Genomic DNA, 12,748 nt, shown 5'->3' on the forward strand with positions numbered 1-12,748 from the left:
AGTAAAATGTGAGATGCCACATTTTGGAAATCCAATCAATCAGGCAGGGCTTATACACTTAATGGTAAAGTCTGAGAGTGTTGCTGAACAAAGAGACCTTGGAGTGCAGGTTCATAGTTCCTTGAAAGTGGAGTCACAGATTTGATAGGATAGTGAAGAAGGCATTTGGTATGCTTTTCTTTATTGATCAGAATATTGAGTATAGGAGTTGGGAGGTCATGTTGCAGCTGTACAGGATGTTGGTTAGGCCATGTTTGGAATATTGTGTGCAATTCTGGTCTCCTTCTTATCAGAAGGATGTTGTGAAACTTGAAAGGGTTCAAATATGATTTACTAGGATGTTGCCAGGGTTGGAGGATTTGAGCTACGGGGAGAAGCTGTACAGACTGGAGCTGTTTTCTCTGGAGTGTTGGAAGCTGAGCAGTAACTTTATAGAGGTTTATAAAATCATGAGGGGCATAGATAGGATAAATAGACAAAGTCTTTTCCCTGGGTTGAGAGAGTCCAGAACTAGACAGCATAGGTTTTGGGTGAGAGGGGAAAGATATAAAGGGGACCTAACGGGCAACTTTTTTACACAGAGGGTAGTGTGTGTATGGAATGAGCAGCCAGAGGAAGTAGTGGAGGCTGGTACAATTGCAGCATTTAAAGGCATCTGGATGGGTAAATGAATAGGAAGGGTTTAGAAGGATATGGGCCAAGTACTGGCAGATTAGACTAGATTAGGTTGTTATATCTGGTCAGCATGGACAAGTTGGACTAAGGGTCTGTTTCCATGCTGTACATCTCAATGACTCTGACCTTCTTGATGGAGGGAAGATCATTAAAGAACTGAAGATGGTTGGACTTAGGACACTGTCCTCATAAGTTACAGCAGTGATGTTCTAGGACAGAGATAATTGACATCAAACAACCACAACCATTTTTGTTTCAGCTAGGTACGACTCCAACTAATGGAGAATTTTTCTTCTGATTCCTATTAACTTATACTCAGACCCTTTGATGTCAAGGACAGTCACTCTTCCTCTGGAATTCAGCTTTTTTCCCAAGTTTGAACAAAGGTGGCATTAAAGTTGTGATTAATGTTGTCTAAACATAATCCAATTTGAACATCAATGAACAATTATTGATGTTGTTCCTACTCTTTTGACAGCCCTACTGAACCATTGACAACACTTTCCACGGCATGCTGATAATCAAGAGTAGATTGATGGTGTAATAATTTATGGATTCAGCTTACAACCTGGAAAATTAATGCATTATTTGGCAGGTGGATTCCAATCTTGTAGCAGTACTGGAAGAGCTTTACTGTAGGTCCTGCCAGTTTAGTTTGGATGCTGAACTTGGCTTGATGTTCTGCACTTTTCATTGAGGTTGATCTTCTAGCTTAAAGGAAATGGTAGATTAGGTAATATTCCGAACCATGAGGTTACAGGTAATAGTTAAATACAATTCTGCTGGTGGTGATAGTCTAAGGCGCCTTATGAATATTAAGTTTTGAATGAAAGATCTGTTCTGAATCTATCCATTTAGCATGGCAGTATTGCCACACTATCGAGTCTGAAGATTGCTAGATAAAGATGTATTCTGTCGAAGCTTTTCATCCTGCACACATTAGAACAGTTCTCAAAAACAATTAATATACAGGAAAACAATACTTATACTGCATGAGAGGATAGTGCTGAATTTCGCTTGCCAACTAATGTAATGTAGCTAAAGACCAGCAGATTGTATCAGACAACATTGTTTCAGCTGTTCACAACAAGCAAGAAACTTCATCTAAACAGCCCGCACTTGCTGACAAAACTGACAAAACATTGATCAATATAGATGTATTTCTATGCTTGAACAACATTTGCTAAATTAACCAAAATCCGCAAAGAATTACACTGACAGCAAATTACCAGTCAGGTTCACGATGTGGCATATTTGAAGTTATGTGTATTAATACACAGGGCCATATTATTAAACATGCATAAAGAATACAAAGTAACAATTTTGACTCAATAAAATAGATGACAGCTATTCTCCAATTCATTTTGTAGAGAATTGCCTTACAAAGTTAACCTGTCCAGTTTTAAATTTAAACAGTTTGGAGGTTACTGTCAATCCTCATTAAATAATACATTCTCTGTGATAATGTCTCTACCAACCAGAAACCATTTGCCACTAATTTGTGGGTGGCACGGTGGCACAGTGGTTAGCACTGCTGCCTCACAGCGCCGGAGACCCGGGTTCAATTCCCGCCTCAGGCGATTGACTGTGTGGAGTTTGCACGTTCTCCCCGTGTCTGCGTGGGTTTCCTCCGGGTGCTCCGGTTTCCTCCCACAGTCCAAAGATGTGCAGGTCAGGTGAATTGGCCATGCTAAATTGCCCGTAGTGTTAGGTAAGGGGTAGATGTAGATGTAGGGGTATGGGTGGGTTACGCTTCGGCGGGGCGGTGTGGACTTTCCACACTGTAAGAAATCTAATCTAACAGAAGTAATCTAATCTAATCTAATCTAATAATCAACCTCTCATACAGTATAAATGTTTTTTTTAAAATTAGTATTCCTTGAAAATTGCCATTCAGTGCAAAGTGAAAATCTTTGACAAAAATATTTTTAAAAAGCAACATTTAAGTACTGTACTACTGTACTACCTAGCAACAGTATCAAGACAGACTTTGATCATTTTTCATAGAATCTCTAATTCTGACAGATTAACTGGACTTGAGGGGAGTTTCTTTTTAAAAGGAGTTATATTGAATTTTCCATGGCCTCATGAAATCCGAAAGTACACCACAGGCATTGGTGTAATTTTGGAGTGTTGTCACTGTTGTAGGAATTCAGCAGCCGATTTGTAAAGAAGTTCTCAGAAATAACAATAACCTAATAATCTGTTTCTGTGATGTTGATTGTTGGGCTCACTGCCCTACTTATCAAAATTACAGTGATATTGAGTTGGTGATTAATTTAGCATCTCTATGTCCATCCAAATTGTTTTAGCGACTTGTCATCTTCATCTTCCTGTCTGCTCCTGTTGGTCAGAAGGTAGCTGGGTTACCTGCCTTTAGGTCTACTCACCAGGTCAAGTGTGATGCAGTCCTCAGATTTTTTTTTTCCTTTTTGAGGAGTCCCTGTTAAATGGAAATTATGGTTTGGATTTAGCATCGCCCAAAGGCAGGTTTGAAGGTAGGGGTGGAGAGCACATTTGATCAGGTGGAAAATCTGACCAGCTTCTGCCTGCCAGTGGGCTAATTGAAACCCTCAAGTAAACAATTATATCCATTTGAAGGCTTCATTTGTTTGAAAGGCCTGTGCCAAGCACCTAGGCAAAATTTCCTACTTGGTTCCACCTTATCAGGCTTTTGAGTCAGAGGACCCAAGATTTTACCATCTCCCCTAGCTGTCTACCCATATTGACTTCCCCTAGCCTTAGCTAGGGACTGACAACATAGCCTTGCTAAGATCCCAAACACTCCCATTTCAGTTCAGTGCTGTATCCCTCCTCCAGTTCCCCAAGTACTGAATATCTTGCCTCTAGCCAATCAGGGCAACTGTTCTTCTGCTGGGTGGACCCCAACATTCTGAATTTTCAGTTGAAGGTTGGGGATTACGTTGCCTGTTGAATTCAATACTTGGAGTGTGGGTCTTCCAGACGCAGAGCAGAGATGATTATAGCACTGAATAATGTACTCATACAGCACTCCACTCCTCCACAGTGCGACATACGGTTGGTTCTGCTATAACACGGTAGTTCTATCTTGTGCAACCCAGTGTTAAGAAAATCGCATCACAGCAGCACCATTTAAATAATGGGGCCAGAATTGCATTATAACTAATACACACTTTAAAAGTTGACGCTTTAGAAACAGTGTGTCTAACTCCTCAATCGTGTTACAGCAAATTCACATTATTGAAACGTGTGCTACAGCAGAATGACCTGTACTTTAACAGAATATTGTTGACTATTTCTCTGTATACCATATACAATAAAACAGCGAGCCTATTTACAAAGAGCAAGTTTATTTCACATACGTAAGGACAGAGAGAAAACCTTCCCTGATCAGATTTAAAACATCAATATACATTTGTTAAAGCACCTATTGCAGAACTACATTATTTATTTTATAAAAGTAACTGATAGCATAATTTTAAGATAAAAGTTATGTTGAAAATAATGTTGCCTGTTTGCTTTACTGAAAAATATTTTTGGACATAACATTTATGTAGAATTATGAAGCTTCTCTTTTACCTTTACACTATTATTTTAATTTCAAATGGGACCAATAAAGTTTGTGAGGCAATACATGTTAAAAATCAAATTTTGTTCTCAACTGCAGTACTTCGAAACAAAAAAATGTTGTGGCCAATGTACTAAAGAGCTAAAAGCTGCAGTTAAATCTCCTGTTAAATGCAACAAATATCTGATCACTGTCAGCTATGGGGAAAAAACAATGTCCAATCGTGGATTGATACTGAATTAAATTGTAACACTGAACCTTGACAAACCTTCACAATGCAAAACAGTCCTGCAAGGGTGAATTGCAGTTTTGACTTGAAATCATGCCAAAACAAATTGCCAATTCGTCAGCAGTATCTCAATTCCACTAATTACTGACACCACAGATGTGGCTGGGTTCAGTTTTAATGTATTGGCATCACCCTTTTTACACTTATCTCTGAAAACATAGATACACCCATTACAACTAGCAATCTTCCAGAGGGAAGGTACACGACTCCATACCTCTGGGAAACGCAGTCTGGTGAAGCTGTCGAGCAGAGGATTGTAACAAACCAAAGAATCCCCCTCAGCTACAATAAAAATCAGGTCCTTGTGAATAGCAGCATGCATACGACCTGCAAAGGGGAGAAGGTATGATTTTAATTGGCACGTTCTGGAATGTGTGTCAAAACATTGGATTAGACGTGATGGTTTGGTGAAGAAATCCAAGTCATTCTCTTCTCCACCTAGAAGATAAATAGTTCCATTCAGGTTAACACCGGCAGCGCAAGATACTGCAGTGTCCAGCTGATTGGTTTCAACCCACACATTATCACAGACCACATAATAAATGACAGCGCTGGATAGTGTATCCTGTAGAGTTTTTCCACCGAGTGAATAAATGGCATCCTCACTTGGCACAGATACTAGTGTGTGCTGAAGGCGATCTCTTGGCAGTGATGCACACTGTTCCCAGTCCATTGTCTCCATATTACACTTCCACATTCGGCGTGGAATGGGGCCACCCACAACATACAAGTCACTGCCATGCTTGCACGCAGCTGTAATTTGCTGACGCAATCTATTTTGTCCACTGACACTGATGGCATCATCATCACAATGTAAAGAAACTGCCAGTGAGTGAGTCCGAGTGTCTTCTTTTCCAATCAGATAAATATGAACAATTTCGCCAATTTCCTGTATGAAATAAAAAATTCCAAACCTGATAAACAACAATGGCAGTGTTTAATCTTTAGATAATAATCTTAAAATTAATACAAGCTGCACACATATTTAATTAATGGGAGGATTCTAAAAGACTATCTTTGATTGGTTTAGATTCCCTAGAGTATGGAAACAAGACCTTTGGCCCAACAAGTCCGAAACGTCGATTTCGAAGCTACTTGGATGCTGCCTGAACTGCTGTGCTCTTCCAGCACCACTAATCCAGAATCTGGTTTCCAACATCTGCAGTCATTGTTTTTACCTCGCCCAACAAGTCCACACTAACCCTCTGAAGATTAACCCCCCAGATCCATTCCCCTACCCTATATGTACCCCTGACTAATGTACCTAACACTATGGGCAATTTAGCATGGCCAATTCAGCTGACCTATACACCTTTGGGTTGTGGGAGGAAACTGGAGCACCTGGTGGAAATCCACACAGACATCGAGAGAATGCATAAACTCCACAAAGATAGTTGCCCGAGGTAGGAACTCAACCCGGGTCCCTGGCGCTGTGAGGCAGCAGTGCTAATCACTGAGCCTTTTCTTTTGATAGGATGAATTAGTGCTTACTATTGAGGATGTGTATAGGGTGTCAGCAGGCAGGGAAAGAGTTAAGTTTGAAGTTTTGTGAAACAAGAGGTTCAGCTAAGCATGACTCAGATCAGATAAGAACTTACAGTTAACAACGGGTTGCTGAAGGCAAGGGTTATGGGTTAACAAGGCGGAAAAGCAGTCATTATGTAGAGCTATTTAACAATACTGGAAGCATTTAGTATGTAACGTCAGTTAACAAGATGAAGGAGCTAAAACTATACTGTGACTCTGAGTGTTTTGCTTCAACTGAGGGGGGTGAAACAGGATGACACTGACTTATTGAACCAGTTCCTTGTTATCTCAAAAAGTACTTTTAATATGAGTTCAGTGTAAATCAAAAAAGGTCTTCTTTTGGTCAGTTTCTGTGGAGAATACATACTGGCAAACCAGTAATTTGGTGGGCTGAAGGGCCTGATCCAGCTGAATTATGTTGCATTGTGTAACTCTTACAGCAAGACAACTGAATAATCGACTTTAAAATGATGATGTGTTGTTCAAAATTCTATGTGAATTTTCTACAATTTTTGGTAAGGCCAGTTTTGGCTAATAATTAAAATGTACTACAAAATTAAATTTATCTCTAGAAAGGATGAATATGGGGTAAATTTCTTTGTATTTTCAAACTGTGGCAAGATTATCGTGTTTGGTCTTGCCAGGAAAATAACAGAAGATTAGATGTTAAGCTTAGATCTATCAGACCAATGCATTTGGTGGTTATTACAGTAATGCAAAAGAAAAGAAGCCTCTCATTAAATCATTGTTGTAGTTTCAAATTACATTGGATTCTGATTACACTGTAACTTTTAGAAGAACATCAGCTAAACTCCCAAACTGGCAGCTTGTACTGGTATCACCAAACAATATACCCCAAACAATGAAGGTGTATTGTAATAGATTATTAGGGCTCCACCTGTTTAGGTTTTACTGTAAATATGTTATGTCCTGCTTCAGTGGTCTAAAATTACTCAGATCATGATCCTTAACTTTCTTTCTGAACTTCATTAAAATAGACATATGCAGAGTGGGAAAATGGTATTCAATGACTTTGCTTGCAAATGTTAAACTCTTGATTTTTAAAATTTGTATTTAAGATATGGCCGACATTGGCAAGGTTGAAATTCTAGCTCATTCCACTGATGATGGAGCGCCGAAAATAGTTCCAGATGGAGAATTCTAGGATACCCAATCAGAAACAACAGGGACAGCAAATAAATGTCAAATCAAGCTGGTCTATAGCATGCAGGGAAATTTGGAGGTTTTCTTACAATATTGCTTGAAAGTCAAGGGTACATGATTGGGCACTCTAGTTGTTCAAGTTAGTCATGAACTACATTTACTTATCATCCATGTAACTTGTCACTTGGCTGCTCAGACTTGAATATTATCCAGACCCTTACTGGAATCTAACATGGACAGTTCCATTACTGAGGATGCCACTGAAATTGTTAGCAGACAGTCTCCAACCTTAATATGGTGGGAAGGTCACTGATGAAAGTGGTTACAGATGGTTATGCTAAGGATGCTTCCCTGAAAACTTCTGCCATGATATCCTGGAACTCAAAAGCAGCTTGTAGGAATGTTGCATTATTTAGAACTCTGCAAAACTACAAAGCCAACATTTGTCACTTATAACCCAAATCATCTGATCAATCCTTCTCACTATTTGGAAAAGTTTGGAATAATACATTTCCAGAAAAGGTTAAAAAGCAAAGCCCCAAACTCTTCAATTAGCACTATTATGCAGGAATTCTTCTGTTTCACACTTATAGGTAACATTAGTTTCAATCTGTAATGGGGAGGGAGGTACTTACATGGTGTAGTTTTGAGGTAACATACCTTTAAACTGGATGTCAGGTTCTCAGAATATTGTGCTCGCTCTTCCTTATTGTGATCTATCCATGTTTCTATTGCTTTTGCAGGTTTCTGGGAACTGGGAACACCATCTACAGGATCGAGACAGAAAAACATTTTTTTTGATACAATCCTTTCTGGACTGTTTTTGAGCTGGCTACCAGCCTGGTTTGATGGTGGTGTGTTACAGTTTACTCAGAATATGAATTTTTAAATTCTATTTATGGGATGTAGGCATCACTGACTAAGCCAGCATTTATTGGTCATGCTTAATTGCCCAAAGGGCAGTTAAGAGTCAGCCACATTGAAGGCCAGACCAGGTAAAGTGGCAGATTTCCATTCCTAAAGAACGTGAGTAATTGAGATGGATATTTACAACAATTGTTGTCATTAGGCCAGCATTTTATTCTGGATTTTTATTGAATTTAAATTTAATCATCTGCCAAGGTGGGATTTGAACTCATGTCCTCAGAACACTAGCCTTGGATTCTGGATTACTAACTCAGTGGCATTAATGCTCACCCCTACCTTATCTTATTTTGGCAACTTGCAATTTTAGGTAGATAGATAGATTCCCTACAGTGTGAAAACAGGCCCTCAGCTCAACAAGTCCTCACTGACTCTCTGAAAAGCAACCCACCCAGACCCATTCCCCTACATTTACCCCTGACTAATGCACCTAACACTATGGGCAATTTAGCACAGCCAATTCACCAAACCTGCACATCATTGGACTGTGGGAGGAAACTGGAGCCCAGAGGAAACCCACGCAGACATGGGGAGAACATGCAAGCTACACACAGACAGTTGCCCGAGGCGGGAATTGAACCCGGGTCCCTGGTGCTGTGAGGCAACAGTGCTAACCACTGAGCCACTGTGCCGCCCTACATACTTTATGGAGATATTGTAGAGTCTCCAATATGGGAGCTGCACTGTGGCTCAGTGGTTAGCACTGCTGCCTCACAACACGAGGGTCCCAGGTTCGATTCCAGCCTTGGGAGACTGTCTGTGTGGAGTTTGCACATTCTCCCCGTGTCTGCGTGGGTTTTCTCTGGGTGCTCCGGTTTCCTCCCACAGGTCAGGTGAATTGGGCCATGCTCCATTGCCCATAGTGCTAGGTGTATTAGTTGGAGGGAAATGGTTCTGGGTGAGTTACTCTTCGAAGGGTCGGTGTGGACTGGTTGGGCCGAAGGGCCTGTTTCCACACTGCAGGGAATCTAATCATTCTTTTCATCACATGGCTGACAAGAATTTTACGCCTTCTTACCATGTGCCATTGGCTTTTGTTGGGAAATTGATAATCAAGATTTTTGGCCATATTATAAGTGGACATTCATTGGCCATCAAGTCACGATATAGAATACGTACTTGGAACTTCTGGTTCAGAAGCAGTGACATTGCCAACCACACTGCTGTGTTTTAACACTGCTGTGTTTTACGTGTAAAAAATCCCAACAACTTTCGATGGCAATCCATCCATTCCAATATATATATATGTATACTACAATTTAGATTTCAGTTCAGACTTCAATGTAATTCTCAAATCAATCAGATTCTACTGCAACCTCCTAAATCTTCCCTTTTAAATGATAATTTTTCTTGAGCAGAGCAAAAAACATTTCCAATTCTTTCCAATGAGGGAACTCCTGGAAAGACTGTTAATTACAAATGAAAAGCAGAATGCTGCAGATACAGTGACCACTTCGCCAAACACCTCCACTCAGTCCACAAGCACGATTTCGTGCATCCAACACTTTCAACTTAATTCACCACCTTGTTTGCATGCTCACACTTCTGTCTTCGACCCACTGCGGCGTTACAGTGAAGCCACTCAAACTTGGGAGAAGAGCACCTAAACTTCTGATTAGATATTTTACAGCCTTCTGGATGCAAGAAAAACTTGAGAAGACTCAATAGAAAAATGAAGACAGGAAAACACATACCTTTAATGATATCTGTAAACAATCTTACAGGTAGTTTCACAAAATCTTCTGTCTTGTGAAGCTGTGACAGATGTGTTTTTGCACATTGTTTTGCTGCTGTGTACAGTTTCTGGTCACTGTGCTGATCTGCTAACCACATGACCTGTAAACAATTCCTGATGTCAACAGTCCGAGCCAGAAACCGAGAGCACTCTTCAAAAAGTGATGTTAACTGATACATATCTGCCACCTCGTATGTCTCCTGGAGGTCCTCCACTCTCAGTTTTACAGTGCCCCGGTAAATATAGTCCACAAGAAGCTGGAAAACACTTGCATTCACATCTTTGAGTTCTATAACATCATTATGAGCTTCTTTTAAGTTAGAGGTGAACATGGAACGGAAGAAGCAGCTCTGAGCAGAAAGCACGAGTCGATGGAGCTGGAATTCTTTGCCTTCTACAGAGATTGTAACATCTGCAAACAGCCGGTCTTCAAGGCACAGATCCATAATACTCTGGGCAACCCGTACAGAATGGAATCTATCTGTGAAGGTATAGCTCATAAAATAACTTTCATCTGTCGTTCCTGCGATGGCTGCACCTCCTGCATCACTATTTGGCTCCATTTTTGCAACGGATAAAGCAGGACCTATGGGAACAATTTCATTAAAAAATATAGTTTTAGAAACTAAATTATTCAAAAATTAATTTTCTTTTCTACTTTGTATTGTGAAACTTCACTATTTTATTAGGAAAACAGAAAGATAAAGCCTGTAATCTCTTTTGCTAATCTACAGATTAAAATACACAATTGTGAATATTGTATATCACCAGTAATATAAAGCAGCGATGTCTTACTTGAATATACGAACAAACAAACAGGGAACAAGAACAAGCCATTCAGCCCTTTGAGCAACTCTGCCATTCAATAAGATCATGGCTGATCAGATTTTAACTACATGTCAGGTGGTGGGCAAACCCCAACCCAGAACTTAAACAACCTGATTTAAGGTTTTGAAGAACCGCTGAATAGGATCTTAATAGATTGTGTAGGAACCCTACCTAATGCCAGGAGAGACATTAAATACCTTTTAACAATGACCAATATTTCTTGAGGCAGTATCTTTGGGAAAAGTTATGGCAAAAATTGGAGTGCAATATGTAGTTCTATTTTTAACAAGTCATAACGCAATAAAGCAAGAAAATACTATTTAACTATGTACCAATTAGATGACTGACGGATTGTAAGCCAGGCTGACAGCAAGGGGCATTTACATATACTGATAGCTGCATATAATAATAGATAGAGTCCTTTTCTTTGCAGATAGCGAGAAACTGTTCACACATCACACCTATTTAATCATAACAAAATAGGAGACAGACATTCTCTGGTTTATTACTCAGAGCAAATCACGCACCTACCTGTTTTAAAATTACACAAAGCTTGGCAGTTAACTGTCAGTCATCATTTAACAGGTGCATTCTCAATGCCTCCACCAGAGTCTACTTGCCAATAAATCAGCATGCTTTTCCCATAAGGTTTAAAAATATTATTTCGCTTTAAATTGATAAGTGCAATCCTGGCAAGTGCAAGATGAAAAGCTTAGCCAAGTGTGTTTTTTTTAGCAACGCCAAAGCTGAAATGATTGAACAGAAAGATGGATTATTTAGCATAAAAAGGGACATTAAGCAGAAATATGGTAACCTGCATTATCAACAATCTGGAAGTTAAATTTGATCAAAAACTGAACTGGCCCAGCCACATAAACTGTGGCTACAAGAACAGGTCAAAGGCGATGAGATCGGCAGTGAGCACCTCCTGTCCCCATTACAACATGTCTGTTCATACTCAATTAAGTTCAGTCACGAGTGATGGAATAATATTGATTTATCTGGATGGGTGCCGTTCCACTCAACAAACGAAACACCATCCAAGGCAAAGTAGCTGACTGACTACCCTATCCACCACATTAATGCTCACTACCCTCACAGTGACAGCAGTAGGTACAAGATGCACTGCAGTAACTCATGAAAATACATTCGACAGCATCCCTCTACTGTACACCCCCCCAACCCACACACACACACCTGGGAAGACAAAAACATTTGCAATTTCTCTTTCCAAGCTGTATGCAATCCTAACTTGGAACTAAATGCCTTCCTTTTACTGGGTTAAATTCCTGGAACTCTCTTCCTAATAGCACTATAGATATCCCTACAACACATAGACTGCAGTGGTTCAAAAAGGTGACTCACCACTGCATTTTCAAGTAAATTAGTGATGACCAATAAATGCTGGCCTATGAACAAATTAAACAAAAGATTATAGAAAGTAAGGATGCAATTATAAACAGAAATATTAAATATTAAATGAAATGCAAATTATTAAACAGAAGTTCAGCTTATTTAATAGAAAGATTAACTTATTAAGAAAAGTGAACAATTAAACATAAAAAGGAAATGATTAAATGAGTAAAAATATTAAACAAAGGGAGAAATTATTAAAGTGGAAATTAGGCAGAAAAGTGCATTATTAAACTGAAAATGGAAGTTATTAAGCAGGAAAGTGTATTTTTTAACAAGAAAATGAAATTATTAAATTAATAAATTTATCTTGAAAAGGGTGAATGTATTCAACAGGAAAGTTCCTTTGGCGATAGTGAGGACTGCAGATGCTGGAGGTGAGAGTGTGGTGCTGGAAGTGTCTCATTCAGGCCCCTGTGGCTCAGGGACAGAGAAACTCAATAACTGGGGACCCAGGAACAAGAAACTCCCTCGAATTTACCTCTGTATTTATTAACCGAGTGGAATCGCTTTTCCAAACCCATCCAAATCTCTCTTTTGTTTTGTTTTACCTTTGATTGCCAGGAGCCGCGGCCACAACGTCCGAGAGGGGAAGGGGGAAGAATGAAGGTGGACACCGCGACATTGGGGGGGGGAGAGGGAG

The 12,748-nt window shown here is 39.7% G+C and overlaps 1 protein-coding gene across 2 annotated transcripts; it reads right to left on the bottom strand.

Moving 5' to 3' along the window:
- Positions 1–3,988: 3,988 nt before the first annotated feature.
- kbtbd4 (kelch repeat and BTB (POZ) domain containing 4) lies at positions 3,989–12,728 on the bottom strand. 2 transcript variants are annotated; one of them, XM_072592646.1, is made up of 4 exons: positions 12,657–12,728; positions 9,824–10,450; positions 7,866–7,972; positions 3,989–5,403 (listed from the first exon to the last, which is right to left on the bottom strand). In XM_072592646.1, exons 2-4 carry the CDS (start codon positions 10,425–10,427, stop codon positions 4,546–4,548), a joined length of 1,569 nt encoding a protein of 522 aa, XP_072448747.1. In that variant the 5' UTR covers positions 10,428–10,450; positions 12,657–12,728; the 3' UTR covers positions 3,989–4,545. The 2 variants fall into 2 exon arrangements, with proteins under 2 accessions (XP_072448747.1, XP_072448745.1); XM_072592644.1 differs by lacking the exon at positions 12,657–12,728 and adding an exon at positions 12,587–12,644.
- Between the last annotated feature and the right edge of the window lie 20 nt (positions 12,729–12,748).

Source organism: Chiloscyllium punctatum, chromosome 22 (genome assembly GCF_047496795.1).
Source record: "Chiloscyllium punctatum isolate Juve2018m chromosome 22, sChiPun1.3, whole genome shotgun sequence".
Classification (NCBI taxonomy): Eukaryota; Metazoa; Chordata; class Chondrichthyes; order Orectolobiformes; family Hemiscylliidae; genus Chiloscyllium; species Chiloscyllium punctatum.

Excerpts from the sequence above, each read along its gene's own strand:
- kbtbd4 (XM_072592644.1), bottom strand. The coding sequence starts at position 12,629 with ATGGGTTTGGAAAAGCGATTCCACTCGGTTAATAAATACAGAG. Across the intron at positions 10,451-12,586 it reads CTCGGTTAATAAATACAGAG|GTCCTGCTTTATCCGTTGCA; the intron begins GTAAATTCGAGG and ends TTGTTCCCATAG. Across the intron at positions 5,404-7,865 it reads ACCTGACATCCAGTTTAAAG|GAAATTGGCGAAATTGTTCA; the intron begins GTATGTTACCTC and ends TATTTCATACAG.